The 26,140-nt window shown below is 48.5% G+C and overlaps 1 protein-coding gene across 7 annotated transcripts in view; it reads left to right on the plus strand.

Moving 5' to 3' along the window:
* The window catches only part of ADGRB1 (adhesion G protein-coupled receptor B1), a 380,951-nt gene that overhangs the window by 315,806 nt on the left and 39,005 nt on the right, over positions 1 to 26,140 (plus strand). For all 7 annotated transcript variants that reach the window (XM_024102700.3, XM_065586325.1, XM_065586324.1 and 4 more), the window contains 3 exons: positions 3,672 to 3,741; positions 14,479 to 14,545; positions 21,565 to 21,650. In XM_024102700.3, the coding sequence (XP_023958468.2) occupies positions 3,672 to 3,741; positions 14,479 to 14,545; positions 21,565 to 21,650 (223 nt within the window). The remainder of the gene's footprint in view (positions 1 to 3,671; positions 3,742 to 14,478; positions 14,546 to 21,564; positions 21,651 to 26,140) is intronic.

The following is a 26,140-nucleotide window of genomic DNA, read 5'->3' on the forward strand; positions in this document are numbered from 1 at the left end:
AAGGACTTGGTGTGATACAGACTGACGTTTCAAGAAGCCTAGCGCCGGCATCTCAACTCCTGGAGTAAGCAGATTCTCCGGCCACATGATCTTGCAGCTGACCTCCTTTTGTCTGACCTGGCTAACGTGGCCTGGGCTCTTAGCTCTGATCCCCTTAGCTCCTGGGATTTCCTAATGATATAGTTGTGAATAGAATATACCCCACAAGCTAAAGGGAGTAGTCTAAACCTACCAATGTCAAGGTGTTAAGATTAGAAGCAGAGCATTTAAGGCCAAATTCTGCCCTTGGATGCACTCTTGCAATACCCATTGGCCAGGAATGGAAACCGTACATACGTGCAAAAGCAGAATCTCAGCTGTACTATTTGGCAATATTTAAATAGCCCTCCCAGTGTGTTTCTGTACATCCATTAACACGACTGCACCTCTGTAAGTAAGGCTGGGTTCCGCTTGTCATTGAAAGGAGGGATTGAGGTGCATCTTCCTCAGATTTACAGAGCAGCTTCAGTGCGGAAAGCGTGAGTTTTCCATTAAATCTGTTACTGAGTTTATGAACAAAAATAGTTAAACACAGGACCTTTAAAAATAAATATTGTGTGTGTGTGTGTGTGTGTGTGTGTGCACGTGCGCACATATGCAGACACACACACACACACACACACTATTTTATTACTCAAGCCAGATGAGGGACATTGAATGAATTTAAGTAATCAGGGGGCGGTTTCATTGTAATTAATAAACACTGGGGCACTTGACTATTTTAGATACCAGAGAGTTTTGGGCAAACAACTTTCACAAGCTCCATTCATTTACAATGACAATAGGTGTCATTCCACCTACGGCTGCCATGCAGCCACCTCTGGGCTAGATCACATTAGCTGACGAACAGTGCATAGTAACGATTCACAACAGATTAGACTCATAGACTCATAGACTCATAGACTTTAAGGTCAGAAGGGACCATTATGATCATCTGGTCTGACCCCCTGCACGCTGCAGGCCATAAAACCATCCCCGCCCCTTCCCTGGACTCTGCTGCTGAAGTCCCCAATCCTGTTATTAGTGACCTCAATCGGCAGAGACCCTCCTGCTAGAGATCCCTGCCCCATGCTGCGGAGGAAGGCGAAAAACCTCCAGAGGCTCAGCCAATCTGCCCTGGAGGAAAATTCCTTCCCGACCCCAAATATGGCGATCAGTAAGACCCCGAGCATATAGGCAAGAGTCTCCATCCTGACCCCTTTTAGCCATTATGCTATTTACCTACCATTGCTTGGTTTTCCTTGACAACTATGTTTTACCATTAAACCATTCCCTCCATAAACTTATCTAACTTAATCTTAAAGCCAGACAAGTCCCTCGCCCCCACCGTTTCCCTCGGAAGGCCGTTCCAATATTTCACCCCTCTAACGGTCAGAAACCTTCGTCTAATTTCAAGCCTGAACTTCCCCACGGCCAGTTTATATCCATTCTTCTTCACTTAGGACAAGAAGTGAAGAAGAATGCCATGTCCCATTAATGCAGCAGGGAATTTTAGGTGTGTAGAAGGTAGGTAGACTTGGGTCACAACCCTGGGACAAATAACACCTATACTGAAACAAAAACATATCTTGAAAAGCATAATTCCAAATAATTGACACTTCTGGCTCCAGAGGCAGTTGATTTCTCATAGCCATTTTCTTTTTCCGTTGGATTTCTGAATTGCTATTTTAAATTCCTTGCCAGATTCTCTGCTGGTGTCAACTCCTGCAGCTCCACTGACTTCAGTGAAGCTGCATCAGTTTCTACCAGTAGGAAGTTTGGTCCTCTGCTTTCTTGTTGTTTCTCACTTGGATTTACACCTGCTGCTCATCCAGAAAAAAAAGTCCTAGGACTTTTAGCAACCACTAAGAGCTAAGACCACTTAGGACATGGAGGGATGAATTGCTCCCAGAAAACAATTTCTTCATCAAATGTATCCCTTTTTAATACTGACAACTTGTTTGTGACCGTATTGTAATTTCCACTGTTGTCCATCAAACGGTTGATGCTATCATAGTTCAGCCTCTGGGCTGTTCATTTCAGGTATTGCTTTGAGTATTTGATAGTGCAGTATGCACGTTGAGCTTATTAATTGGATGTGCTGGTCACAGGCTACGATTATCTGGCCTGATTGGATGAGCAAAGCTCTTACAGTCAATTTTTTGGCATAAACATTTGGAATTATGTTGGGGGGAGGCAGCTAAGATTTAGTGGCCAAGAATTGTAGGGAAAAAGAGACAAGAGAAGAAGGAGGGGAAAGTAGGGAAGTCTTTCCAAGCCACTCGTATGTTTACATGGGATCAGGCAAGTCTGGTGGAATGCACCTGGAGATGTCAGGTGGGAACAGAAACCCATGATCGTGTGGCTGCTCCTAGAATCTCCCCATCTCAAACATTAAGACACTTGGCCTGCAGACTGGTTGGCCTGCAGACTGGTTGCTCACCCTGATATCTGATGAGTCTTAAAGTGATTTGCATCCCTGGAGGCTACATGTGACCGCTGTGGATAGCCGTCAGTAGATACCTGCCAAAACTGTAACACTTTTTCCATCGCCCGATGTGAACCCTGTTGCACAAGTATGGGGGCTTCGTCAGAGCAGAGCTAATCCTTGCTCGCTAGTGATCCCACTGATTCCTAATGGGATTTGCCCGTCTTTAGAACTTAGATGGCTTACTTCACGATGTCACAAGGATCAGGGCTATAAAAAGCCGCATGGAGACCTCTCTAACTGTACAGGCAGATGTTACTATCTGGTATTCGGGCATTTTCGCTGGAGAAAGGGAGGGCCACGCAGGGCAGAGTGAACCAGAAAGTCACCCCGGTCTCCTTCATAGCTCCTTGAGTAGCTTATTGCTGGAGGAACTGGAAGGTTCAGGAGGCTGTTAATGGGATACAGAGCCTGTCACCTCTGTGTTACTGGTTCAATCTGTGCCTGGGTATGTAATGATCTAACCTGTTACCACCCCAGAGCTGTTCAGTGCTCTCTATGAAATCAAATCGGCATCTCAGGCTGGTTCTGAGGGACCAGGCCTGCACGTCACAATAACCAGCTTGCTCTATCTGCCCTCACACTTGGGGCAGCCTCCGCAGAGAGGGCGAGAAGGTGGTGCCAGATCAGGAGGGAAGCACCTTGGCGTGGGGATGCGTGCACCGTGGCTGCCCGCATTGCACTTGCTCTGTGAATATCAGCTGAGGGCATCATCAGCCTCTAGCGCTGTCAATGCAGCATCACTCACCAGCCCTACATGGCGTGGTGCATGTGTCACATGAGCAACACAGCTTTCCTGCCCTCCACTAGCCAGGGTCGTTACAGAATGTCTCCAGCGAGGGGTGTCATCCTTCCCCTCCCTTCTTCCCCTCACAGACATTGGAAGAGAGTGGGTCTCTCTGAAACAAACAGTTCTACATGCCACGTGTCGCCCTCTAGCGGCAGGTCCACACCAGAGGATAGGAGCCTACTGCTACTACCAGCCAGTGGAGTTCCTCCTTTAGCTCAAGGAGCAGAGTCTCGTGTCCTTAGCCCTGAAGAGTCAGGGTTCAGGTGCTGCTGAGGACCCAGGCTGGGGAGAGGGGTTTGTGAAGGACTCGCTGAGCGAGGCGCAGCCTCCGTAGAAGCTAACACGACTGACGCTCTTTTTGTTTCATTCCCTTAGGGCTGCCTGCCTTGGTGGTTGCCATTTCCGTGGGATTTACGAAAGCCAAGGGCTACGGCACCGTCAACTAGTGAGTAACAGGCCGCCTCTTCCGTACACTTCCTTTCCTGCCCTCTGTCCTTCTCGCCCCACATGAATTGACTCTCTGGGGCACCTGTAGGAAGCGGAGCCCTCCAGGTCGCAGCTACGCCGACAGAGGCGCCTTTCCCGTGGGGAGGATGAGAAAGGAAGCAGCCTTCGCACTGCTCGGTTGCGCCAACCTATTGGCTGCCTGTTCGGGTCTGGAGGCTGTGTGACTTCTTTGTTCTTAGCTGAGCGCCTGTGTGAGGCTTTAGGAAGGAAAGGGGCTGAGAGAGAGAGGACGGGCCTGCCTGCAGTCCGGTGGGAGGTTTGTCGTTGGTTTCAGTGGGGGTAGGATCAGCTCCTATATTCCCTTCCCCCGTTAGGGGGCTGGAAGGCAATTCCCCCCAGGGCAACATAATGTAGCACAGTTGTCCAGGTGCATTATTGTTTTTCTCCATCTTCCTAAGCATCTAGCTCCGGCTACTGTCAGTCACAACAGTCACTAAACTCAAAGGGTACATCTACCCTGCACCCTAAGTCCCTGCTCTGACTCAGGTTTGAGCCCAAGCACCCCTACACACATGTCAGCCTGACTCAGGTCAGCAAGCACCCGGGACCCGGGTTCTAGGACTCTGCTAACGGTGTGGATCAGAGCCCAAGTTCTGCTGTGACGGAGGTCTAAACCCTGACTTTTTGCAGCGTGGACACAGCTCCAGCTGCAGACCCAAGTCAGAAGGTCTGCATAATGTTGGGTGACCAGATGTTCCAATTTTATCAGGACTGTTCCAATATTAGGGGTTTTGTCTTCTATAGGACCCTATTATCCCACCCCAGCCCAATTGGTAACCATTGCTAGCTGGTCACGCTAGCGTAGTGCAATATGTATGCGTTAGCACGGCTGGGAGAGCCGAATCTGGCAATTGCAAACCGAGGTTTATAATGCAGTGCGGTCTCTCAAGCCCAGGCTTGGAAACACCAAGTCCACGAGCCTGGATCCCGTAGATCTGGGTTTAGTGTGCAGCGTAGACACATATGTAATCAGTTTGTGCATTGCAACCCTGACATAGAAAAGGCCGGATGGCTGGTTAGATTAACTGCTGCATCTATTACATCATTTTGATGTAGGCCTGTGGTATTTGGAGAGTTTTTAAGAGTCCAGTGGGCAATACTTACCTTTCGGGGTGGTTGTAATATTGAAGTTACGTGAAGTAGGAGGAATGCCTGTTGGGTTGATCTCTGGGGTCTGTTTTATCAGTCGCTGGTGGGAACTGCATGATCCAGGCCAGAGTCTCAAAAGAGCTCAGCTACCAGGTAGACACCAAAATAAGGGTGTGGCTTTCAAAGGGAGCACATTGGGAATGGAGCATTTTTGGAAAATATGGCCTTTATTGATATGCCTATATGGGAGCCAAGCTCTTTAGTACATCCATCTGTTTTGGTTCACACCAATGCTCTCCTGGCCGTAGGGGAATGTAGAATCAGTGGAGGGATTTTGAGTACAGGCCTCTGGGAAAGTTGTTGATCAGGAGGCTTTCCAGGTCTGAGAATTGGAGATGCGGAATTGGAGATGGAGTCCAGGCTGGCTCGTGACGGTAATCATGCCTACTAGCGTGTGGAAAATAGTTTTTCACAAAATGTTCTTGGAGATTTTCACCGTTTCATTTCACTGCTGAAATTTCACGATTTCTCCTTCCACGTTCTGGGTCACGTGCTGTTTATTTACTTGGAAACAGGCCAAATCGCCTGCTCACAAAATCTTGAGTGGGAGCAGCACAGCACCCGCCATCGAGATGTGTGTTGGGGACAAGGAGAAGGGGTGGAAACGGCAGAAGGAGACAGAGAGGGGAGAATAAGGGAATATAGCCCAGGCTGAAATCACTCAGCATAGAGCAGAAGCAGCAGCAGCATTAAAGAAAGTGTAGCTGAGAGAGTGAAAAAAATAAAAAAGGCAGTTTAGCCATAGAGATATAGGCACATTGCACCCAGAGGACAGTAACTTCAGCAGCAATACGCCAGTCTGTTCCCCACCCTAATTCCACCAGGTCCCCAAAGCACTACCGATTCTGTGCCCTGGAGTGATACTGGAGATCCAGCCAGCAGCAGCAGAGTTAGACAGACCTGATCTGGGACAGTTAGTGTGCAGCAAGCTAGGATGTGAATGTAAAGCACGCGCTCTACTCTGTACTAACTCCTCACGCGCACTAGCTTAGTGCACTTCCACCCGCTACGGTGAGCTTTTTCCCATCTAGACAAGCCATTCTTCTCCAACCAGGATCCTTGCTCACTCCTTTAAATATGCAGCCAAAGCAAGGCAGAGTCTGGTCTGTCATACTCGGAGACCCGTATTCTGCACTCAACACACATCCATTGCCCAATTCTCCACTGCTTTGCACCTTGGGTAGCAAAGGGTGTACAAAGAGAGGGTAACACACTACTCACTCACTCGCGGCGGTGGTGTTTGACCACACAAGGTGTAGGACAGGGCCATGGAGAAGCAGGCCGCTGTAAACTAAGGGTACGTCTATACCCAGCCGCTAGTTCGGCGGCTGGCAATCGAACTTCTGGGTTCGACTTATCGCGTCTTGTCTGGACGCGATAAGTCGAACCCGGAAGTGCTCGCCGTCGACTGCGGTACTCCAGCTCGGCGAGAGGAGTACCGCGGAGTCGACGGGGGAGCCTGCCTGCCGCGTGTGGACCGAGGTAAGTTCGAACTAAGGTACTTCGAACTTCAGCTACGTTATTCACGTTATTCGAACTTCAGCTACGTTATATAGTTCGATTTGGGGTTTTAGTGTAGACCAAGCCTAAGGGGTTATACGAGGCAGTTCCTGACATCTGTGTCAGTGTCAGGGTTGTTTTATTAGAACTGTACTGACTCACCTGCCTCCGCTCAGCATCGGTCACTGCCTGGAGTTTAGCCCAAACTAGCGACCTAAGATGCAAGTAGGCGTGCAGTGCCCAGATCCTGACCGGTGTTATTGTAAGAACATCATAGGTCCCCACTCAGTGGGGTGGCGGTTTGAGATGGGAGAGGTTCACCCGGAAATAGAGCCAAGGGAGGAGCAAGGGAAAAGGGAGAGATGCGGAACAGAATTTTCCATCTAGGCTGCCGTGATCCACTCAGTGCAACCAAAGCTCGACCCCAGAGCAGTCAGTGCCCGTCTTCCCTTGCCCTCCCACACCAAGGCAAAGCGGTGCCAGTGAACAGAGAATCCTTACTGACTCCTCTTTGCCACTAGATCTGCACGCTTGCAAAGCGGCCAGCAGGCTCCCATGACTTTCCATCATTCCCAGGGACAGACCTGCTGCCGATGCCTAAACCAAGCTGGAATCTCCCCAGGAAAGCCGATGTGATTGACCCGCGCCTTCCCTTTGCTGCTAATCCCTGACTCTTTTTAGGCCGCTAGCCACTGTCACTCCTCGCACCCCGGGACAGGACGTTGGCTGCTGTGCGGCCCAGCAGGATGGCTGGCTGCCGGCCATCACTGGAGCTGGCTGCCCAGACTACTGCAGGAGGATCCGTCCCCTCTAGCAGGAGCAGCAGCCCGAATTACACCAGTGCCCTCTAAGGCTACGTCTACACTAGACACCGCGGGCGGTAGCGTGTAGGGCACATGCAGCTACGCGTTGCTGTGGAAAGGCTGCCGCGTCAACACTGCAGCATGCACTACGTGTCGGTGAAAGGCTCTGGCAGGGCAAAGACTCCAGCAGCGGGGAGCCGCCCAAGTCCTTCCTGCTTGCCAGAGCCGGAGTCTTTTTCTGCAGTGGGGAAAGGTTCCAGCAGCGAGGAGAGGGCTGGACACTACGTGGCTAAAACAGCAGTGTAGACAGGGAGGCCTGGCAGAGAGCCGGGTGGGGTATGCGCTTGCCTCCTCCCCTCACACCCTTCAGGCAGGTCTTTACTCACCTAAGCCTACACTGCTGTGGATACCCATGCTAGGGGGGCTGTGCGGGTATGTAATCCACATGCCGCTGATAGAAGAATGCAGTGTGAACGTACATACGGTGCAGCATGAGGCAGCTGATTCCTGCCTCCCTTTCTGGGTGCTCGGGGGGGGGGGGAGCAGCAATGTGCCTAAATCCCCAACTCCCAGATAGAGCCGGGTGGCCCAGTGCACGCGTCACAGCGAAACTCCTCCACTGGGGTGTATTGCAATGCTGTAATCCAGAGGGGAGAGGGGAGAGACGCCTCCTGGAACTGACCCTCAGCAATGCAGTCGAAGGGCCCAGTCCTGTTCCTCTTGGAGCTCACAGGAGTTTGGCCAGTGCCTTCCGGGGGAGCAGGGTCAGGCACAAAAGAAGCAGTGGACCGTGAAAGCTGAGCTCCTCCGCTGTAGTCCGAGGGAGTGCGGAGCACGCGGTGAGCTCACACACACACACTGAGGCGCTCGGCCTTAATCCGTTTGAAAACTCTTAGCACGACCCAACGCTGGCGTGCCGTGTCATTAACACCGCGGCTTAGGAGACACGTATGCTCCCCCCCGCGACCCCAGAAATAGCACCCGGTCAGCCATTTATAATGCTGCCGTCCTGCTGCCACGCCTTGGTTGAGCTCCTGCTGTCTGAGTGAGGGGAGATCACAGTCCCCAGTACGATGCAGAGCGCTCCCTAAGCCCCACTTGGGTGATGACTGCACCCACCGCGCCTGCGTGAGGTGTACATCATGGCCAAGGCTCGTGGGGAGAGGGCTGTGGGAGGAGGAAACCGTCAATCCCCCCTTTCCTACCAAGAAGGGTTTTTAAAAAAAAAAAAACATAGTAGCTCTACAAAGCCACTGAGTGGATGGTTTGGCTTGATTGTTGAGTTTGTGTGTGTGTGTGTTCGGCCATCACCACTGCTCTGATCCTGCCTTTATGGTGACCCGTACTGCGGCTGTGTTAGTGAGTTGCTCAGGAAAATGCACAGAGATCATTTGGAAAGATCCCATTCCCCGCAAACATCTGCTCTGGCCGGTTTACAAGAGGGAGAACTGAACAGCGACTGTGCCCTGGGACTCATGTCCCCGCCCCCCCCCCCCCCCCCCCCGGACACACAAACACGCTGCAGGCTTTGTTTAAGCCCTTGGTGGCTGTTGAATGCTTGAATGCTGTAGGCACATCTAGCAGAGCGTGCCCGGCTCCTTGTAGAGTGGCTGTGGCTGAAGAGTTCAAAACCGCTGCAGGGCACACTGGGGTCTCATGAGGCAGGCCAGAGCACGGCAAAGGAAATACCCTTTCGGAGCTCGCTGTAATTGAGAGGACTGTACCCGTGGGCAGCACAGGGCTAGCGGAGCTCTGAGAAACAGCTGCTGAATGAAGGCAGGGGCATGCAATCCACGGCTGGATCTGGAAGAGGTGGGAAACTGATGCATGTCCCTGTAGGGCCCGGGATTTTAGCACCTTGTTAATTCCCCTCTTGGGAAGCATGGCTTGCCTGGAAGAGTGACCTGTATCCCGGTAAAACCCTACCAGGGATTTACCCTGCAGCTGTCTCCCTTTGACTCCGACAGAGCAGGAATTTCCATGATCCAACTTCCGTTTTTTTGTAGTGCTGCACTGCACCATTAACCAGCTGCTGTCAGTCCACTGGGATTGACAGGGCATGAGGTGGCAAAGCAGGTGCAGTCAATGAGAAGGGCAGAGCTGTTTCAGCAGGTGCTGCAGTCTCCACTGAGCTGGGCTGATGTAATTAGTGATTAATTAGGCCTTGCATTTAATAATCATTATTACGAATGGCAAATAGCTTGCATTTATACATAACACCTTTCATCACCTTTCTCGAAGCACTGAAATGGCTAAGTATTATCATCTCCATTGTACAGGCAGGGAAACCAAGCTGCAGAGGTGTTAAGTGACTGACCTAAGGTTACAGCTGTCAGTGGCAGAGCTGGGAACAGAACCTAGGTCTCCTAACTTCCTGTTCTCCACACTGAACCATTGATAAATCGGTGCCTTTCATTCCAAATGACATTAAAGCACGTTACAAACTCTCCCTCTATGGGCTTTTTTCTCCCACTGCTGAAATGCTGTCAGTTCTGGAGTGGAATGGGACAGAGTGCACACCAGCACTGCACCAGTCAGAGTCAGGACGCGAAGCATACCGTGTACTGAAGGGAGATTTAGGCAAGCAAGATGCCATTACTTAAACTGGAATGTGGTCCGAATCTTCGAGCTAATTCTCCCCATTCTTGTACAAATGCACAAGTCCCTTTATGAGCACAGTTGGCAAGACCCTTGCTTTTACCTTTCATCCAGCTGATACAATCAGAGTTGGCCTTGAGACTCAAAGTTCGGATCCAGATCTAAACTTCCCCACGGTCTGGGGTTGTTCAGACCTGGGGTTTTGATTTAGCTCAATTTAGAGGGAAGAGCCATTTTCAGAGTTTAGATCTGGAACTGAACAGAGCAGCATGGGGGATTGGTTTACGCCCGTTAGAGAGATGTGTGAGTCAACTGCAAGATTTGGACCTGGTGACTAGATGGGTGGTTTTTGTTCAGACCCATCTCTAGATACCACGGCAGAGTCATTTGGAAATGCTACGTGTAAATCTTCAGTGAGCATCTCTAGTCCTGCCAGCCTGATGTTTTGTCTTGAGCCAGTGCCATCTTGAAGGAATGGAAAAGGGACAGCACCTTTAGCCACGCTCCCTGAAGTGCCAGCCATTGGTTTAAATTGTGCACGTTCTGACAACCCATCACAGCTTTAATCTGATGCCATGAAATCTCCTGTCCATGCATTTCCTTTGTTGGTTTTTTCTAAATGCCAGTTTAGAATGAATAACAGTGGAAGGGTATAAGAGCTGACATGATGAACTGTAAGAGACTTGACAATGTCCCTCTAAGCTTCTTTCAACCCCCTGCGATTTTGTGATCCTAACAGTCAGTGCACTAGCATCAGGGAGCCTGGCTTTCTCCTGGAGATGCGTGGTTACGGCAGACGCAGCTCAGCTGAGTATAGACTTTGGTGCTCATCTCTTCATTCTGCAGCAGCTTTTCCTCTGATTTTGCCTGCAGGGGAAGGAAAAAAAGAAAAATCCAGCGGAGACAAGATTAGCGCAGCTTAGCGCTGGCTTCTATTTGTAAATGTCTTACAGGACAACATTATTGCATCCCAGTGCTGTGGGAATGAGCTGCAAAGTTTGCATCATCCTGTCGGCACTTTAAATCGATGGATGACCCCTCCGCATCCTCATATTGTGAACCAACATAATAAACATATTGCTGTGACAGTGCGAGGCCCACGAGAATTTGGAGGGGTTCTTTTAGCTGGCAGAACAGAGCCAGGAGATCATCCTGAGATCCCAGAGATCAAGGGGAATTTGTCCTGAATAAAAACTTCAGAGTTTGTCCTTATGTTTCTGAGGCCCAGTGACTGGCCATCTTCTTGGTTGCATCTTTCCCAGGGCCAACATACTGCTTTCATGGCTCAGTGCTCTGCTTTGCAATGTCCCTGTTAAAGGGCAGGAAATCCTTCCAATTTGCCTTTTAACAACATTTGATGGAAGCTGCTCCAGTTACCTGGAAAGCCATATGCCATCCTTTCGATGGACTGCGTAGGTGTCATACGTGCAATAAACCCTCCACGGGCTTAGCCACCATTTGCCATGTGCTGTTGAATGCAGGTGTGACAGCCACTCTTCTGGCCACCACCTTGGGGATTGAACTGGGGACCTCCAGAGCTAGAAGCAGGAGCTGCTACAGCGTGAGCTAAAGAACCAAGCGCTGTAACTGTGGGCTGCAATAACACCACGGGAGGACCAGTTACACACTCTCACCGGTGGGTTCACATGCATGCAGATGGCTTAGAGAAGTACAATTGCCAGGCTTCGAGGACACTTTTCCAAGTGTCCCAGAGAGAACCCTCCAGGTTTCTTAGCACCCCAATGCTCCTCTCGGTGCAGAGAGAGAGCCTGATGTCGTGCAACGTCCTGCTTCATGCCATGTAGTATCACGGTACCAGGCCTCCGTGCCTGCGCAGTTCACAAATGACCAAGGAGCCATAATGTCGGTGGGGAGCACTCCACATTAACCTCTGTGGCAGAACTCAGATTCCCAGCTCTGCCCCTTCTGTTATAAATACGTCGGCTGTGGGATACTGGCATGAGACCCGCTGCATTCTGGCCAACAAGGTGTTCCTCTGAAAATGACTTACAAGTTAAATCCATTTCTGTACAATGGGCCAGCACAAGGTCGCAGCACCACTTCAGGCCCGCTTCAGCTCTTGGGGAATTCAGAAAAGGATCGGACACATAACAGATCACGAAGGGGTCTCGGGGAATGCCTGGAATAGCTGCTCTCAGTCTGACTGCTGCTCCTGAGTGGTTGACAGCGTCTAACTACAAAGGATATTTTTCACTTCTTGTCCTAAATAGTTGCATGGCGTTGCTCTGTGCTGCTAAACAGCTGGCTTGTTCTACCCCAGATATGGCTGCATTTCGGTGGTGTTGATGAGATCCCCTCTGTACACCATCTGTAAAGCACTTTGGGATCCTTCAGTGAAAGGTGTTCTGGAAATGTTAGCTATTTGCATTCATTTAATGGCCTTTGTAGAGTCCCAAGATCCTGATACAGAAGAGGCTGAGAATTGCTGCACTAAGCTAACGACCTTCTCTGGAGTTTCTTGCCTGGAACCGCTGTAGAAGCCAGCCTCGCCCTCTTCACATCTCTGCCATCAGCCACCACTTCTGACAGCTTTGCATGAAAGCGCTTCAATTAGGCACTGTTATCCAGTGGTCCAGGCAGTCAGAAAGGATGAAGGACAATGCCTGGTGATGTGTGAATTTCCCTTCAGAAAGACTGACATTCTGAGGGAGGAGAGGGGCTGCCAGGGATGTGAAGGGAACAAAAGCCCTTGTCAGTCTGAATCCTCCCAGCTAATTGCAACGCGGGACTGAACACTGTCAGTTCCATCACTCAAAGGCATTCCGCCTCGTCTGCCGCTCAGGCCGGCGGGTTAGCAGATCACTGCGTTCCTCCATCTCCAAGCTGCTCTGTTCAATCGCCGTTTTCCCCGTTGTTTAAAGATGGCACTGGGAAGCCGGTCCCAAAGGTAGGGCTATATTGAGTTCTAGGCACAGCATTGAGCAGAGCGTAGGGGGTAGGTGACATCGTCCAAGGTATAGCTCTGGGGGGCACAAGGACTCAGGCGTCCTTGTGTCACAGTCCTTCCCCTGCCCCCTCTTGCACGCAGGAAGGAAGTCAGTTACTGCAGCCCTTGATGGAGAGCCGCTTTCTGTCCCTTCGCGCCTTAGCATTATTAGAGCTGGTTGAAAATTTTCCAACAGACCATTCATCTCTCTCAGAAAATGCCGATTTGATGGAATAGAAATGTTTGATGGGAAAGCGTCGATTTCAGCAAAATTTCATTAAAAAAAACCCATCAGAGTGAAGTGTTTTGATGCGGTTGAAGTGCTCCAGAAGTTTTGATCTTTCATTGCAAATTTTCTTTTATGTCATATTGTAAATTATAACGTCAAATAAAAACAAGTCGAAACTGACACAAAACATTTTGGTGGACTTGAAATGAAATTTTCCTGGAACTTTCCTTTCCTGGGAACTTCCAGATGTCAATGTTTCATTCTGATTCAGAATAAAAAGACATTTTGAAATCATGAAATTTCCCTGTGAACTTTAATTCTGGACCCGTACCGCTCCAGTTGTTGTTGTTCACTACTTATAGTATTGGAACATCTAGGAACCCTAATCAAGCATCTGGGCCCCATTGTGGTGGTCTCTGTACAGATCAATAATGGGGATACTGCCATGACTCCCCCCACCTGCTCTGCCTGTCTCCTCCAACTTGTTCATAGCAGGAATATCCGGAGAGTGAGGGGCTGCAGTGTGCCCATCCTGGACCCAAGATCCAGGCAGATCTTATTCTGGCAAGGAAGTGAGGTGAAGGCAGTTTTCTCCTTTTTGCTCTCCCGCCCAGCTTAGTAGAACAATGGCACAATTTGGCCCTTGGGGGTTTGTAAATATTGAAATGGATTTTGCAAAATGTGGTACAAATCGGCATGGATTTTCTTGTATTTCAATGCAAGCATTTTTCAACAAACACCTTTTTTCAGACAAATCCAAAGAGCTTAGATTACTTTGTGCTAGTCCCTGAGAAGCCAGAAATGAATCTGACTATATATAAACACATGATACCGACTAGGGCTGGGTGCCATTTTTTGGCTGAAACTATTTTTCCATGAAAAATGCAGATTCAACAACACCAAAATGTTTAGCAATTCATGTCAGCTTCGCTGAATTGTTTGCACTGGGAAAAACGAAAAGAATCTGAAAACGGCAGAATGTTTCATTCTGCCATTTTTTAAATAAGTCATTTCCATTTTTCAATTCAAAATGACTTTTTGTTTCAAAATTTCCTTTTAAAAATTAAAGAACTGCAATGTCACATTCTGGGTCAAACAAAAAATTTGTTCTGTCCCAAACACATTTTTTTAGACTTATTGATTTGCCAACAATTTCATTTTCAGGTCAACTTGAAATGTATTTTTTTCAGACTTTTCAGAATGGCCAGTCAAGCAAAAAATCAGTTCTTTGTCCAACAGTAGTACTGCCCAGGCCGTGGTGTTATACCATCCACGCTAAGTGTAATGCACAAAGCAAACAAACAGCCTCAAGGAAGAACCTCTGTGTATGGTAAAATTGGGACGGACGTGCTGTGATTTCCTCAGGTGTTAGCCCCCTTTGCAGCAATGCTGGCCATCGGGGTGACAGTGCTGCTTGGGTAACTTCTTTTCTCTCTCCTTGTTTTCCAGCTGCTGGCTGTCATTAGAAGGAGGCCTTCTCTACGCCTTCGTGGGACCAGCGGCTGCAGTCGTTTTGGTATTTGCTCTAGTTGAGAGCTTTCTTTTTTCCCTCATGTGCCTTCCTCACTCTCTTCCTCCCCCACCCCCCATTCCTTTTTATCTCCCCTTCAGGAGAAACAACCCTGTAGGAAAAAGCAAAAGGATCAGAGGCCAGAAATGTGCTGATTTCACTAGCACCAAAGCATGCCACATGCACCAACTGACCAAATTTGGCTCTGAAATGTAACAGATCGACTCTGATCCTCCTTTTAGAACCAAGCTGGTTAACGCTGCCATGTTGTGGCCCGAACTGGATGGAATCGCAGGGCAGTGGTGGGAAATCCTGACACAACCGCTTTTAAAAATTGCCATTCCCCATTGAGATCGGACCAAGCTAAGCCAGTACAGCCAGTGTGTCTGTGATCACTCTTCCAGACTGGAAGCGCATGCAGGAGATTTTCTTTTTCAGAGGCTAAATGAAGCTCTTGAAATCAGTGGTCAGACAATGCTGAGCGGGTCCTGTGCAGCTCAGTAGGGCAGCCCCCTTTGCTTTCGGCTCACAGTATGACCCAGAGGGCATGGATGGGTGAGAGCCACTGCTGCATTAAACTAAATGAAACCATGCTCATCAAGAGAATCTGTGGTTACTTTCCAGTTACTTTGCTTGCTTTCAGGCAAAGGGGCTGCAAAGGCCCTGTGGGTGCTGGAGAATCTCTGGGAGATGGGGATTTTAGCAATGTTTGATGTTCCTTTCCAAATCAAGCTTTCGCTTTTTTTCACTGCATGGGCCTACGTGACAATCCCACGTAGGCAGGAGTAAATATGACACAGCTGTGGCCTGCTAGGACATCACTGTGCATCGTGCCCTGGCCCTATGCAATTTCATAATGATGGAGGAGATAGAACTCAGCGTATCCTGCTCTAGAACAGGTTTCTAACAGCTAGGCAAAGGGAAATTTGACTCTCTTTTAGTTGCTAGCAGTATAGGGCCAATGGCACACAGTCGAGCAGTTCAGATTACATTCAGCAGAGGGCAGTGGTATACCGATATACACATTAGGCAGCACAATATACCTCATTGGTTACAGGATCAGTTGGGTTTTACTTAGTAATGTTGCAGTTGTGGTCGTTTTTATTATAGAGCAAATTATTCTTATAGAATTAATAATAGCATGATACAGTATCAGTGCGGTGACTTTGCTGATTTGGACACATGCCGAGGATTGAATGAAGAGGAGCTGGTGAAGGTAGCGTGGTAGGAGTGAGTGGCAGGAAAGACGCCCCAAGGAAAGCTGAGGAAGTGACGGATGATTCCATCCAAGAAGATGGCAAGCAGGTGGACCTTAACGTCCCATGGGCAGATGAAGATGGCCGATGCTTTCACAGGGACCTTATGCCAGCTGATGGGATACAGGGAAGAAGAAGTGCTTTCAGATTAGCCAATCACTTGCCCATGTACCATATTTTCCATATGGTTTGGTGGACAAGAGAAGTTAAACAGTACTTGACACACATCTGTGGTGAGTAGGAAGTGATTTTTGGGAATGTCCAGAGAAACTGGAGTCATTGACACTCCTCCAGCCATTTTGCTTTTGCTGTGTTGATGAACAAGACACAAGGAAGGAAGGGAACTTAAACCTCCAGTTTTTCTTAGAACGGGATTCTCTTTGACTTGAAAACAGAAGCATGGTACTTCTTCCCCGTACATCTCTTCTATTATTCTCCCTTTCCAACCACCTACAGCCCTGTCCTTATTGGCCTCCAGAAAGGGAATGTCTTCTTGAGCTCAGTGCATTCAGTGCATTCTCTCTGCTGGGCAGCAGGAATTTTAAAGAGCCAGGCCTGTAAATTCAGCCTCCTCACTGCCCATATGATGTAGAGAAACCCCTGTTTGGTTTTCCTCAGCACTGCCAACCCAAAGCATTCAGAAATCATGAGAGTCTCTTGTAGAAACAAGAAGTCGGGTTCTTTTTATTTGCCTTGGAGTTTTTGAGCCTTTAGGGTTCACGGTTTCAGTCTTTTCCCCTGCAGTCATGACAGCTAGAAATTTCCTTTCTTGAAAGTCAAAGCTGCTGGTCTCCTGTGATCACATGACTCCATGAGATGAGGCTTTAAGAACAGCACTAAATATTGCAAGGCTCATGAGAGCTCACAATGCAGTTATCACCATTACTCCAGGCTTCTCTCTGGCCGTATAGATCTTACATTATTTCACATTCCCTTTCTCCTTGTTTATTCTTTTCCGGCCCCCCAGGGTGGTTTCTCTTTTTGGGTATGTCTACAGAGAGAGAAATGACCCAAGTCAGTTGACTTGTGCTCATGAGGCTTGGGCAGCACGGCTAAACATTGCTGTGTAGACATCTGGGCTCAGGCTGGATCCTCACAGGGTCCCAGATCTCAGGTTTCAACCCAAGCCTGAACTTCCACACAGCGATTTTTCAGCCTCGGAGCCCAAGCCCCATGAGCTCCAGTCAGCTGACCTGGGCCAGCCATGTTTTTTTTTATCCCCATGTAGACATACCGATTATCACTATTGGTGTTAAAGTGGCACCAAGAAGCCCCAACCAGGACCCATTGTGCTGTACACTCATAGTGAGAGACTATGAGAGGGGTAGCTGTGTTAGTCTGGATTTGTAAAAAGTGACAAAGAGTCCTGTGGCACCTTGTAGACTAACAGACGTATTGGAGCATAAGCTTTCGTGGGTGAATACCCACTTCGTCAGACGCATGACTGAGAGACAGTCTCTTCCTCAAAGAACTTACAGGCTAAATAGACAGACAAAGGGTGGAAGAAAGAGGAAGCAGTATTCTCCCTATTTTATAAATGGGAAACTGAGGCTCAGAGAGAGTAAGTGACTTACTCAGGGTCACACAGGAAGTCCGTAGCTAAACCAGGAGTTGAATCACAATCACCTGAGTCACAGATCTGTGCTTTGACCACAAGACCATCCCTCCTTTGTCCTTCTTCCTTTCATCAAACTCTATGTTCAGGCTTGGAAATGTCTTTATAGACACTGCTATTCTTAGGGTTATCTCCAGCAGCATGTGCACCTCTCATTGACATCAGCAATGGAAGAACAAAGGCGTGACATGACCCTGAGCCTAAAATCCTGCCAAGCTCCCAGAGCTAAATTCAGTATGTTAGTCAGTTTCACTCAACTGATCTGAGGTGAACCCCAGGATGACACTTCCTTGCATGGAAGTGTGGTTTGTGGCAGCAGATTTCTGCATGGAGACGCTCAGGGCTTGGCTAACATGAGACAGAGAATAATCATCAGCTTCTTTTCTCTAGTTATCTCAGTGGCTGGGTCTCAGACTTGCTTATTCATTTCTAGACATCATCCCAGAGATAAGGAGGGGGAGTTATGAGGCATGTAATTAAGAGTGGATGTCTCTGTAAGCGGGCCACTGCCATACTCCAATGCGTGTTTGCCAAGAAACACGGTTATGATTTTTATTTGCTGAAATATCTTTTATTGATTCAATTACTGAGTTACACTACATAACATGGATGTTTCTGGAGATGAATGATTAGAAATGATTTACCATGAGATTGCATATGAGCCTGTGGGTGGCAGCTAAAAATTCCATCGACTTCCAGGTGAAGCGTACCTGTTACGCGGCTGTGTTTACCAGCTGCCAGCAGGGATACAGCTCTGAATCTACCAGCTGTGTTTCAGGCAGAACACACTCGTTACACTCGTAAGTGTACCAGGCAATTGGCACCTATTGGCATGCTAGGGACACACACTAGTAGACCAAGTAGGTACACCAAGCAGACCACACCCACAGTGCTGTGATCAACCAGCGATCGATTTCCTGCAGATATCTTGGGCTGTACTGCTCAGAGTGGCTCTGCCTCATCAGAGTTTTCTCAGAGCCAATCACACCCGGTGGTTTTGGATTTTATTAATATCTGTGGAGCAGAATCCAGTGACCCAGCAGCTGATCCTAACCCCAACAGCAGTTTCCTAACCCCAACAGCAGTTTCCTCAAGGGGAGGAAAAGTAAATAACCGAGATCGAAAGAGATCAGACTGCGGGGCACCCACGTTCTTCTATTGACTGGTCCCTGCTTGCTGCACTAGGGCCAAACCCGTAGCTGTACCCGGGCTTGGGCTTCCCCCATCGTTTAAACTAGCTCATGGTGGATACTAGCCAAACAAGAACCAGGCCCAAATGTTACTGCCCATTCTTAGCAACATTTGGTAGCACAGTCCCAGTGTGGTTTAGGTTCTTGGGATGCAGCTAACTCACCTCAAGTCGACTTTTTCTAGACCTTTTGGTAGTTTCCTCACTCAGAAAAAGTAACACCTGATTCTCCTCTTCTGTGCCCCCGGTGCTGTCATATACACCAGTGCCACGTGATTGTCAGGGGCTGCCAGGGCAGAACGCAAGGACAGGGTTGCCTGTGTCATTTACGTGCAAGGCTCCAGGTAGGAGAGAATCAGGTCCTACCAGTCCAAATTCTGCCTCCTGTACTGACACGAGCAGACCAGCTGGCATGAATGGGACTGCTTGCCCGAGTAACCAAAGCAGGCTTTTCTTTAATGGCCTGTTAGCTCACATCATTGGATGGTGCTGTTGGATCAACTGGAAATCAATGAAAACAGCCCTCTCTTTTCCTTTCAAATTAATGGATTTAGGCAAGTGGATTCAGGCCGCACAGACTTTTCTACCTTCTACTTCTTTTCGCTGAAAACCCTCCAGGACTTTCTTTTAGCCTGTGGATTTTGGTGCCTTTGGGTGGAAGCTGCCCTGAGGCGACTGGCTTTTAGGACTGTTTTTGAATGACCCTATATTATTTACCCTAGAAAGCACCAAATGCCTGTGTCTCTAGCAGGGTCTCTAGGAAATAACCCAGAGCTGGAGACTGCCTGGTGCTGAGCAGTTCCATTGGCTAGAGTAGGAGGGTGGGACTTTGCAGGATCAGCCGCCCCTTGGAGCTTCTTGGTTCATTCCCAGCGGTGAGGCCCCATCAATGAGCTTCTTCTTGGTCCTGCTGAAGCCAATGGGTCAAATGCAGAGGTGATCCTAAATCTCAGCCAATCTGGAGGTGACTGTAGAGCGGGTTAGGCAGTGTGACGTACGTCTTCTTCCTGCCCCGCAATGTGTTGCGTCCAACGGCATAGCCTGCCTCTAGACATGCGCTCGGGGTATGGCTCCATTGCAGTCAGGAGGTGTGATTGCAGTACACGGAGACATTCCTCAGCCCAGGGCTCGGTACACACACAAGTAGCTGCCGCCCATGCTGCCATGGCCTCACTGCTGTTGTTATTCAAGGGAGCTGCAATCACACCTGCCGACTGCCACTAGACTTAATCACTTAGACTCCCACTCCCATACATGGGGAAGGGATAGCTCAGTGGTTTGAGCATTGGCCTACTAAACCCAGGGTTGTGAATTCAATCCTTGAGGGGGCCACTTAGGGATCTGGGGCAAGAATCAGTAGTTGGTCCTGCTAGTGAAGGCAGGGGGTTGGACTCGATGACCTTTCAAGGTCCCTTCCAGCTCTATGAGATAGGTATATCTCCAACTAGCCCCCCTTGCACATCTCTGGATTTGGCCCTACCTTCCGGAAAAGCTGCACATGTGGGATTTCTAACCTGAGTTGAATAGTATTAGGACACCATGGCAACAAAACCTGGATGGTGTCATTTTTCCACCACGGTTGCGGCCTCCTTTCCTGTCCCCTTAATGCATTTTCTTGTGACTTGAGTGATACCTGTGTGGCGATGGCACATTCACATCTCCGTAGCGCATGCTGAAAGCCCAGTGGCGTTTGCAGAAATGCTGCTTTCAGCAATGAATCCTGCTGTGCATTGGGAGTTGGGGATTGGTCCTGCTTTGAGACGGGGGTGGGACTAGATGACCTCCTGAGGTCCCTTCCAACCCTGAGCTTCTAGGATTCTATGATTCAGGAGCGCTAAGGGAGTTGGCTTCACCTTGTGAGATCTGAACTCCAGGAGGTCCTTGTCGCTTCAGTCATAGTTTCCCCATACATCTGATCCGCACACATATTAATTCATGCTTTTATAAGTGGTCTGAGCTCTCCAGAGAAAAGGTTCTATAGAAGTGGAAACACATGCATCCCCATGCTGTATATACACAGCTATGAGTATGGTCAGCAGAGTTCTGTTCTGAGCCTGACCAATCATGCCACGTGACCATGTGGTTCCCCCTCATAGACGTGTAGGACTGGAAGAGACCTCAATAGGTCATCTAGTCCAGTTCCCTGCCCTCAAGGCAGGACTCATCCTCTAACACAGTGGTTCTCAACCTATTTAGCATTGTGGGCCTCATCCAGTACTACCTGTATGGCCCTGAGGATGTCACAGGATCCGCAGCTCTGTGCTGATTGGGCCGCATTTGAGAACCATTGCTGTAATACCTCTTGGAAACAGATGGCTAGCACAGGCTCTACCCTTGGCGACTGCATCATCCCCCAAAGCCAACACAAGGCTAAGGTCGCTATATCATTGACATGCCCACTTGCCCTGAATGTGGCCGCTTTCTCCACATCTCGGAGTGCGTCTGAGCAGAACCGTGGCTGTCCACAGGGCAGTGAGAATGGCAGACTCTCAGCACTGCCTGGTCTCACCTTGCCGTGACTGCAGCAGCTCCTTTAGCTCCTGTCGGAGATGCTGAAAAGCGTTTGAAACCCAGCCCCTGTCTCCTCTCCCATTTGCCTTTTTCTTTATGTATTCCCCAGAACGGCCCTGATCATTTGGTTGTGCTGCCTGTGTTTTCCTTTCTAGACGCCGAGCGTTCATCACCCAAAGCCCATCAGGTTTCAAATGCTTGTGCTATGATCTGACCGCTTTGCAATCTTGTCCTGAGTCACAATGACCTCTCAGATCTGCTAGCAGCTATCCTGGGTGTTGCTAAACCCACCGGCCTGCATTCAACGGGGCTGTGGTGGGTTGGCAAGAGAGGGGATGACTACTGGTCAGCTGGAGTAGATGTTCATGTGCCAACCTTACCAAACGTTTTTGTGTTATTGATTCTATCCTGAGCCATTTAAAAACAAACCTGTCTGTTATTTTTCTTTCAACAGGTGAACATGGTTATTGGCATTCTGGTTTTTAACAAACTTGTATCCAAAGATGGGATAACAGATAAGAAACTGAAGGAACGGGCAGGGTATGCCTTATCAATACATCTAAGCAAAGAATGAAAATAATAAATGCCATGATCAATAACCAGACAGAGAGCGGAAAGACAGACGGGAAAAAAAAACCCATGCAGAAAAAGACTGATTTAAAACAACAGCAACAGAAGCATAATCTTTTTGCTCTGCCGCTGGGTGCAAGGGAGACAAAAGATGAGACGCAGCATTGTGTTAGCATGCACGGGGATCAGACGTTCAGATGGCATCAGCCCCGGCTGACGTATCCCAGCAAAGATTAGGAAAAGCCTCGCTTAGTGCTAACTCCCTGCGACAACAGCTGGCTAGGAGAAGGACGTGAGTGTGTGGAGCGTGGCGCAAGCTGGGGAGAGGTGCAAAGAGAATAAAGGCAAGGAGGATGCACCCTCACTGCCTGCCAAAATGAGGGTGCTCACGGCCTCACAGAAATGGGCCCTGCTGGCTTTCTGAGTGCGTATATGTGTAGGGCTGGACAGATGCCATGATGGCGCGAGAGAGACAGAGAGAATGAGAGAGCGAGACTCATCTTCCAGGCCTTTCTGGTATCCCAGAGTCTGTTTACATTGCAGTTCCCCCTGGTTTTCTTTTGAAACGCGTCTCGATTTCTTTGTGAGCCAGATCCCACAGCCCTTGCTCACTTGATTTCAGGGGGTATCGCTGTGGGCGGCCAGACAGAGCCCTAAATACCGTGCCAGCGCTTGGCTGGCTTAGAACCAAGCCCTGCGTCCATGAGGACAATTGGATTTTTCCCACTGGCTTCAGTTGAACCATTTTTTGCCTTGTGACGAGTTAGTTAACACACACAAGGCAGCATCCGGGCCAGACTTGCAGCCTGTGCTACCTCTCAGACTTCAAGGAAGGGGCCAGAAAATGGCCCATAGTCTCCAGGGATCTGTTTAAAACCAGGTCAGAAGTAAGGCAGTGCAGCGCAGCACCTCTGATAACGTAAACACATCAAACCCTGCAGCCCTACCTGTGCCACTTGATGTACAGACTGTCTGCTCCCTATCACTCCAGTATTTCCAGTGAGGAGCACAAACGCCCGCCCCCATTCGTACATTGCTGTCAGCTGATGGTCTCTGATTTACCTTCCAAAGTGCCATTGTAGTTTTGAAAATGTCGCTTGCTGCCGGGGGCCAAGAGTGTTGGTGCCTAAATACCACAGCGATGAGCCAATTGTAAATACTTGAGAGAGGAGGCAACTGGATTCACAAGGGGTGGGTGGGAAAGGTACAAGATTGACTATCTGCAGCCCTGGGGAATTAAGAAGATGCCATATTAACATATCCATTGTTGAGGGGGATAAACCAGGGCTCCTAAATGATGGGCATTGCCTGGGATCCATTGGGATCTAGTGGATTAGGCACCATTGTAAGAGTCAAGGGTCTTGACTTTTTCTCCTGGTTGTAGTACAGAAGACCAGAGAGGCCAAGAATTCCATGGGCCATGGAGTGTGATCTCGCCAGGCGCACTGCCCCCCATTCCCCAGAACTCAGAGACACAGAGCAATATGGGGAAAGAGGTGCTGCTGTCCCTCTTCTGCCAGGGAAGGACGTTAGTCTCGGAGGCTGTTAAACCATCAGCTTAGCAGTGTTGCTGTAGCCGTGTCAGTCCCAGGATATTAGAGAGACGAGTTGAGCGAGGGAATATCTTTTATTGGACCAATGTCTGTTAGTGAGAGAGACAAGCTTTCGGGCCACACAGAGCTCTTCTTCGGGTCTGTCTCTCTCTCCAACAGAAGTTTGGCCAATAAAAGATATTACCTCACCCACCTTTTCTCTCCAAACCATCAGCTTGACATTCATTTTCTACCAGTAAGCAGGTACCAGGTGCCATGATCACCAAGTGCTAATTCAGTGAAATTGCTGCCAAGTCCCATGATCTTTACCATCGATTCACCGTGCAGTGAGTTCCCTTCTAAATCAAAGGATTTTACAGGATTCTTGGGCCCGGAGATGCCTTAACATGCCAGTGGCGTTGCAGTGTGAAAAATACAGCGAGAATACAGATTCTACTCTTGTAACTCAGCTGAAGTCAGCGGCTAATGGCGTTACGTCTGACTCACACGGGTGCAATGAAGGGCTTCTAATCCTCACTAAGAAATAAGAGGATTTTTAAAAAATTGACTTTTTGATTCAAGCTATTGAGGCTCCCAAATGGACTAGGTCATCGGTGAAACGAGGTGAGACGTTCTCTGGCAACCTGCCTGCACGGACAGTCTTTCCAGTTAGACAGCCCCGTTGATTATTTGCATAAGCACCTTTTTTTCTGGCTTTACTTTGGGAAGAGAGGTGGCGGAGAAGAGAGTCAAAGAGCGGGGATGTTAAAACCTCCAGTCACCCTGGCCGCTGGAGGATAATTCCTCCGGGTGGGGAGTCAGTGTGTTTATTTAAAACTATTGTTATTCAGAGCTAGGCTGATATGTAACAGCTGAGGATCAGGTCCCTGATTCTTCTCTCGCACCAGGGCAAATCGTTGACATCAGTGGCTTTACGCCTGTATAACCGAGGGAAAGAGTGCAAGTGCACCATCCCTTATTGCTGGGGGGAAAAAGAGGGACGCGGGGAGCAACCTTCAGTGCACTGCCACACACTGCTGCTGCTAAAAGAGGGGGTTTTATTGCCTCCTCTACAAAGAGAGAACTAGAGAAAATATTTTAACCCTGAACAAGAGTCTGTGGCCAGATAATTACACTTGAAAGTGAATGTTCAGATAAGTCATTGATTGGATTAGCAGAGGAGAGAGTTATTGTCTTCGCGCTCTCTCTCTCTCTCTCTTTGAGCAAAAGCACCCCAAAGTCCTTATTTAAAAGATGCCAGCTGGTTATTGATCATACTGAATGTTATACTTTGAAAACAAAACTGACAAAGAAAAAAAACCCTTTTTTTCTGATGTTCTTTGTTGTCCCCCCCCTTTTCTTCTTTTATCCTCTTTCGTTTCCATGTGTGCTTGTGTGCGTGCAATGATTTTAAACGTTCTCTGTGTTTAAAGATTTTGCCAATTTCATTCTCCTTTTGAAACACACCCATTGAGAACCCTGAAATGCCTCAGGGAACTGTGTCACATCTAGCCAGGCGCTTACAGTCTGGGCTTGGGAGCCATGTTGGAAGTTAATTCTGGAGCCCATCAAGACAAGTAACTGCACTGGAGATCTTTGGGTTTGGGCACTGGAGGGGAACTGGTATAACCAGTGTCTTCTGTTTCTCTTGTAGCCAAGGCAAGAAGTATGGTTTGCTGTAGGAGAGAAAGCTATGAGACACTATAATAAGCACAAAACAATCCCTAACCTACAGTAGTTCTCATTAACAAGTCAACAGTCACCATACAGTGATATCTGAGATACAACAGTTTTTTCCCTATACTTAGAACAGGAAATAACTGTGATTATTGTGTCAATATTCTTGGCAAATGTTGACTTTCTAATGGTACTGACCTCACACGCATACTGTACATGTTGGCGCTTAGGCCAAGATCTGCAAAGATATTTAAGCACCTAACTCCCACTGATTTCAGTGATTTCAATGAGGGTTAGGCACCTGTGTACCTTTGAGGATCAGGGCCTTATAGATGAGTGCAGATATATAGATAGCTAGATCAACACGCACAGTCAGCCTGCACGTGTACATCAACACACTGTGCACTAGAGCTGGGGAAAAGAGTTTATCACGTTTTCAGTGAATACTCACTCCACATTGTCAATCAGTTCCCTATGTCCCGTTCTTATCCCATTTGCATTCACTTGCTGCAGACATTCAGCATTTGGGTTTTACTGATGTGTGGTCCTGTGTCCAGGCACAACACAGCTTGAATTGTGAATATCTGCTGTCAGTGTATTGAGTAAAACAATTGTAAAGATGTCAAATAAATTAAAATGGGGTCAGATTCTAATCCCTGTACACTGCGTAGTACCTTCCCCCACTAGTAGTGGCACTGAAATCAGTCACGCTACTCACGGCTTCAGGTGCTAGTCAATAAATGTATCACAATCCAGGCCCTCATGAATACTTTGGAAGAGATTGTGATCTGCTTGTGGTCTTTTAGCAAGCAGAAAAAGAAGCTAAATTCACTGAATACACTATTCACTATGATTATTTCCTTTGCCGTACTGCACATACTCCCCTCCCCCAAAAATAGACACATGTGGACTACACAATCAGCCCCTCCCCCCGACAAAACACACACCAGAATATGAACCACCTATAGCTGTGTTTACTTACCCCAGCTTTGTGCGCACACATGACAGCAGACTTCTTTCCACCTCTAGCTGATGTGCTGTTACTTATGTTTGTGTCCTTCCTAGCGGAGGTTCCCATCAAATGTCTTGTTAGATCGCATTTTTTGCTCCTTACAGTTCCCTGTTCCTTGTGGCCCACAATGGAAATCTGGGGAGAAAGCACCTTTTCAAGGGTCATTCAGTGGATGTGTCTCAGCAAGGCACACACAGTGCCAAATTTATGCCTGGTGTGACTCCATTGATTTCAGTGGA

Source organism: Chrysemys picta, chromosome 2, assembly GCF_011386835.1.
Source record: "Chrysemys picta bellii isolate R12L10 chromosome 2, ASM1138683v2, whole genome shotgun sequence".
Taxonomy (NCBI): domain Eukaryota; kingdom Metazoa; phylum Chordata; order Testudines; family Emydidae; genus Chrysemys; species Chrysemys picta.